The sequence below is a fragment of the Phragmites australis genome, chromosome 13 (genome assembly GCF_958298935.1).
Source record: "Phragmites australis chromosome 13, lpPhrAust1.1, whole genome shotgun sequence".
In the NCBI taxonomy this organism is placed as follows: domain Eukaryota; kingdom Viridiplantae; phylum Streptophyta; class Magnoliopsida; order Poales; family Poaceae; genus Phragmites; species Phragmites australis.
Window position 1 is genome coordinate 19,005,236 of NC_084933.1, and position 6,018 is coordinate 19,011,253.

A 6,018-nucleotide genomic window follows, 5' to 3' on the forward strand; every position below is an offset into this window, starting at 1 on the left:
ATAGTATTGTTAGATTTGTCATAAAAAAATAGTTTAAGTATGTTGTATACTTAGAATGATTTATGTGTGTATTTGTAAAAAATTGACGGTCAAACATTTGATGCTTGAAATTAATGATGACAGTTATTTGAAAACGGAGGTTGTACGTTAGAATGCTTTATGTTATGTCTGTTCCTTTCAGGCTTTTTTGTCTGTACGATATATTATCAGCATCATTTTGAGGGTAATACTGAACTTCGAAGTCAGAAAGCAAAGTCAGAAAGCGTAGTTTCCACAGACGGTACTTGCTGATGACGGCAAAACATGGCCTCACAGCATTGGTAACCCTTTTTTTAGAGGCATTGATAACCCTTTTTAACTTCTTTCAAATTACACGAGAATGACATGCTCAAAGGGCCTGTTTGGAAGGCCGGTTGTGGATCCAAAACTTTACAAATCATTGATAACTTTGACTTTACTATTTAAAGGTTGACTATTGATTTTTTTATAAATATATGAGCAAACATTTATAAGTGTATGTTATTATGATATTACTTTTGATAGCATATTGAGTGATACTTATGTTATATCAACAATTAAATATTTGAAAAACTAGAGTTAGTCAAAGTGTGAATAGTAAAAGTCAAAATTATCAAATACTTTCTCCGTTTTTCAATACTTATCACTTTGACCATTTTATTTGTTTTCAAATACTTGTCACTTCATATTTTTTGAGATGTACTTTCCAATTTTATTCCTACAAAATTTCTCTTATTCACTTATTTACGGTAGGTTCTAAAATATTTTAGCTAGTTTCTAAGGGTGTTTTTGTCATTTCACATTTAAAATTTGTATTTTCTTTGGTATGCCTAGGTATGCGTGTTTGATCAAAAGTGACGAGTATTGAAAAACGGAGTGAGTATTTATAGACGGAGGGAGGAGCAAATTACATGCCCGGATATTTTTTCAGCTTGGGTTGGAAAAAGGTGTTTGGACGGTTGACAGTGCAAATTTCAACACCTGGTAGTTCCTCAGAAGAAAAAAAGTTTCAACCCTTCGTGGTCCAACACCAGATACATGTAATCGATTAGTATTTGTGTAGTGCAAAATTTGGGATCAAACCACGCCATAGCCCATGGATTGCATGGGAGAAACTTATTCAAAAGAAAGGAAACGGAGGTTTGGGCTTCAAGGACCTGCGGCTTTTTTGCCAAGCTTTATTGGCTAGACAGGCAGTTGTTCATGGACTGGATTTGCTCAAAAAAGGAATTGTTTGGAGGCAAAATATATGGAAGGGTAAGGTTCCACAGAAGGTCAAAAAAAAAAAATCCTGGAAATTAAAAAAAAAAAATCCTGGAAGTTAAGCTCGGGACTCGCTACCGACGAAAAGGAACAAATGTAAGCGAAGACTTGAAGTAGATGAAATTTGCGACCCGTGTGGCTGTGGCAATGAAGATTCTTTTCATGCAGTTGTTGCTTGTCAGAGAGAAGAGATTTGAGAGAAGCTATGCGATGACACTGGCAGCTCCCTCCTGAAAGCTCATTCACTCAATCAGGACCGGATTGATTCTTACTTTTGCTACATCGAGTACACTCTGATCAACGTGATTTAATTATGCTGTTGCTTTGGAGAGCTTGGCAAGTTCACAAGAATATTGTGCATAATGCAGGTCGTACAAGCTTAAGAGAGTCAGTTCATTGTCTGACTAGCTACAGCTCTGTTTTGTTGCAAATCCAGTAAGCAACACAACCTGAAGACACCAAGGGAAAGAAGAAGATTTGGGACCCGGGTACCGGAGACGATATTTTAAAGCAAGTGAAGGCTTCAAACCTGAAGAAGAAAAGTGGATGGGAAGCGCCGCGAGATGGTGGGGTAGAATGTCCTAGGATCCCAACAAACTTCTATGAGGCGATGAGGTGATGCGGCGGAAGTTCGTGTGGTCGGCGGCGTTCCACGTGGCTCGACGGAGGCATTCCCCTTCCTCATCGGCGGGGAATGCTTTCGACGCGGATAGGATGGCGAGGGGCCGGGCAGTTCTTTCGCGTGGGATCGAGGAGTTGACGATAGTCTTTCGGCCTCCGAAGGTGCCACGAGCTATGCGGGTTTGGTCGGAGCTACTGCCTTCCGGTTGCAACTTCGAGATGCTGCCTGCATCCTGATGATTGGAGATGTGCTAATGGCGGATTTGTCGGCGATGGCTCCTGGTGGTGCAACTGATGATCCGGTGCTGATCATCACGGCTCAATCAAAGGTAAAACTAATTTCTGTGCATACAGGGATTCATTCGCTGGTGGAGGTGGAGCATTCCTCTCGTGCAGTCGCTATGTGTCGACATCCAACTGTTCGAAGATGGAAAGGGCTGCTGCCGAAACTGTGTGTGTCGCCACCGATTGCTTTGGCCGACGTGATGCATAAATCGTTCGGGTCTCTTTCCGGCACTCATCACAATCTGTATTTGGACGACAGCACCCAGAGCCTAGCTATCGGTCGTTCTGAGGTGGATGACGACCTGGATTTTTCGCTTGTTCAAACTTCAAAAGATACAGATCCTGAACTGGGCCGGATTGATTGTTTTCATGGCCCATCTACCTGGGCTATTCGGAACCCTAGACTGGCATCTCTTCGATGATGTCTCTGACACCGAAACCCTTTCTGGCATTGATCCATCTTTGGCAATAGGGGAACATACACGGAGGTGGTCATGGTGTCTCGTGGGGGTAGTTGGGCTTCCGGTGGTTTTGACGGTGGCAAAGAAGGCTTCAACGGAGCTTTCAGTGACGGCAGGTAGGCGGAGTAGGGAGGTGGTGGCGGCGGACAGCATGGCGGTTCGGGTGGCAGCCGCCCGTCACGTGTCTACAACTGCCCTGGCCATCGATCTAGGGGGGCGTGATGGTCGTGGCGATGATCGACGTAGTAGTGATGGTTGCCCTTATCTATCCAGGGGGAGCGGCCCTGATTTTGTTCATGGCGACGGCCGTGGTGACTATCGAAATTGTTGCGACGACCGTGATGATGGCAGGGACAACGGCGACAGTCATGGTGATGGCAAGGATAACGGAGATGACCACGGCGAAGGCAGGGACCGCGGTGATGGCCGCGACATTGACATCATCCGTCCTGATGGTGATGGTAGGAATTGTGTTGATGTATGTGATGATCTTTATGTGGTGACCATTGCCGGAGCTTCCGGCAACTAGAAGAGAAAGCGATTTGATGCTTTCTGACATGAGAAAGGAGAAGGTTTTGGCATGGATGAATATTCCAAATTTAGAGATAATTCGACCAAGGCAACAAGGGCAAGATGAAGAAGCTTGTAATCTATTGCGAGATATGTTAGGAGGAACATTTTACTCCAACTTGCCCTTTGCTGCATGGTCCAAAATCAGCGACAACCTTATGTGATTTCACTACAGTTAGACTGGGTTTCTTCCAAATACCGTTCGAAGGGGCCACAAAGATACCTAAAAGGGAGTCAACTATGGCTTTGATCCGCATCACGGAAAGGGTGGTACCTGTTGAATTGGTGAAGGCGGAGTTGGAATGGCTGATCCTTGTAAAGTGGCAATGGTATGTTCAGGAACACGGCAAAAATATGTATGTGGTGGCTTTCCCTTGTGGAGTGGAACTCCAACGGATGATTGCAATCAAGAAAGTTAAGAGTGACAACGACGAAGGTGTCATGGCTTTCGAGGAATGGGAGCAAAAGATTGAGCCCACAGAGTATCTGCAGAAGGTTTGGGTCAAGATATATAGTGTACCTTTTTAAATTCGCTCTTTTTTTATCTTTGTTGGCTGTTGGCACTATTTTTGGGGCCACCCAAAAGGTTGATATGGTGACTACTAGAAACTCTGGTGTGATGCGTCTCCTGGTTGTGGTGACGGATGCTAAGCATATTTCAGAAGCTACTGATATTGTGGTTGATGATGGCATGATGAGATCTTTTTTAAGGTTGAATCGGTTGTTAGTGGTGGTGGCGGGTTGCTAATCTAGATACTTATGATGGAGATGATGACATGGAAGATGCGAAAGACAATATTTATTGGTTGCAAGAATGACTGGTGGTTTATTCATAGGTTATATGCCGAATAATATCATATAACCACTTCAAAATAATTATCTCATTTTGTTTTCCTATTAGTAATAGGCTATAATGCTGTAACGATACAATAAGAGTTGTACGCATCGTCAGATGCAAAATACCAGAACGTTATCTTTTTTTTAAAAAAATGCCCACTTATTGCTAGCTAATGTACAATGATCATAATCCTCGCTCTCTTTTACCTAGAAAAAAAAACCACGCCATAGCAGTACTATCGCTTTGCATTATCTTCCCGTTGATTTATTGATGTCCAGTAAACATAAGGGAGATGAAACAAACAAAAAAAAAATGATTCGCCGTGGTTCGAACACGAAGCTCAGCTGCCAGGATAAACCTGACATTTTCTTTGCGATGGGATAAATTTGACAACGTGGTGCCCAATCGGTCGCAATCCTCTAGCATTGCCTTGACACCTAAAAGTAAGAGTACTCCAGTAGGTCACTTCCAATACATAATATCTATAAATATTTCTTAAAAAAGAGAATAAAAAATACATACTAAAAACAATCCTTCAAATATATAATATATATAGCATGTATCTAGAGAGCTTTCTATGATTAATATATAAATACGAGAACAGATACGGAGAACACTACCTATCTCTCAGGTGTATATTTGGTTGTTCCTTGTCTCTTAGATTTTGAGCCTACCTTGTTTCTTCTCTAAAACATCAGCTTGTCACGTCATATTTCATCCTATATAAACATATATTCAATATCTAAAACATAAGCTAAGATAGAGCATTAGCAGTAGCCGTATAAACCCAGGGGCTAGGCCGGCCACCATACGTGCTAAAACAATATTATCCCCAGTTGCATTGATCTCTCAAACTGCCAACGGCCTCAGTTCACACGCGGTGACGCCACGCCACCCATCATCGATCGGGACGTACGCGTCGACGACGATCCCAACAGGCAACAGCGCACCACGCCTCGTGGCCGTGCGCTCATAGAAGCATCGACCGCGACCCCGCTGATGCGGACGATGACGCTATACCTGCGCGCCCGCGGCCTCGTTCGCGTCGGAACTGTGTGATCGCGCGGGACCAGCGGCCCCGCCTCCCCAACCGCCGATTTGGGTCCCAGCGCGCGCGTTCCATGCGCACCTAACGCACGCGCCTACTGCTAGTATTTAATGACTCACCACCATTTAACTAATCTATAGTATATAAAACACAATTTTATATGCCCACCCGTGCAGCGTGCACGTACATTAGGATTATACTGATACGCACGTGCTACTCGTGCATCATATGCCCACCCGTGCGCCTCTGGCATATATAGAGAGTGTCGAGTGTCCTGGTTGCACCAGCCGAAGCCAACTTAGCTGCAGCAGTGCAGACTGCAGAGCCTCTCAGGTCTCGAGTGCTAGAGCTAGCTTCAGCTTCCCCATCTTGCACGGACGCAAAGCTACTCCTGAAGCGACTTGGCGGTGCGACGGCTGTTCAGCCATGGCCTTGGACGCGAGGGCCCTGCCGGCGGTGTCCGTCTCCGCCCCCGATGTTGGCGTGGCGAGTGCGTGGTCCGAGAACGGCGGGGAGGCTTCGTCCGCGGCGGTGTCCGTGGGCGTGCCGGTGCTGTGGAGCGACGAGAGGAGGATGAAGCGGGAGCTGGTGGCGTGGGCCAAGGCCGTGGCATCCATGGCCATCAGGGCATCGATGCAGTGCTAAGGATTAGGCGTAATTATTTCGTGTAGCGAGGAAGTAAGCTTTTTTTTTTCTTTTCTTCTGAGTCCTTTCTTGGCGGAGCGGATCAATTTAGGCGACGAAGCATGCCCGCGTCTGCCGCGCGGTGGCGCTTCTCGGCCATGACCGTTGATCGATTCGTTTGGCTTGTACATGTTTTTGGAAAGGATGGAAGAGAATTTTGCCGAAGTTTTTCCCGTGTCGCCGTTCGAACTGTCAGAAAGAATGTTCCCTTTGGATTTGCCGAGTTGTAA

General features: G+C 45.2%; 2 protein-coding genes across 2 annotated transcripts; both read left to right on the forward strand.

The window, feature by feature from the left end:
• Positions 1-2,799: 2,799 nt before the first annotated feature.
• On the forward strand, positions 2,800-3,177 carry LOC133889493 (uncharacterized). The gene has a single exon (XM_062329995.1). It carries the CDS (start codon positions 2,800-2,802, stop codon positions 3,175-3,177), a length of 378 nt encoding a protein of 125 aa, XP_062185979.1.
• Positions 3,178-5,261: 2,084 nt separating this feature from the next.
• Positions 5,262-6,018, forward strand: LOC133887771 (uncharacterized). The gene has a single exon (XM_062327745.1). The coding sequence runs from the start codon at positions 5,333-5,335 to the stop codon at positions 5,747-5,749; it is 417 nt and encodes a 138-aa protein (XP_062183729.1). The 5' UTR covers positions 5,262-5,332; the 3' UTR covers positions 5,750-6,018.

Coding starts and splice junctions, on each gene's coding strand:
- LOC133889493 (XM_062329995.1), top strand. CDS start 2,800: ATGGCGGTTCGGGTGGCAGCCGCCCGTCACGTGTCTACAACTGCCCTG.
- LOC133887771 (XM_062327745.1), top strand. CDS start 5,333: ATGCCCACCCGTGCGCCTCTGGCATATATAGAGAGTGTCGAGTGTCCT.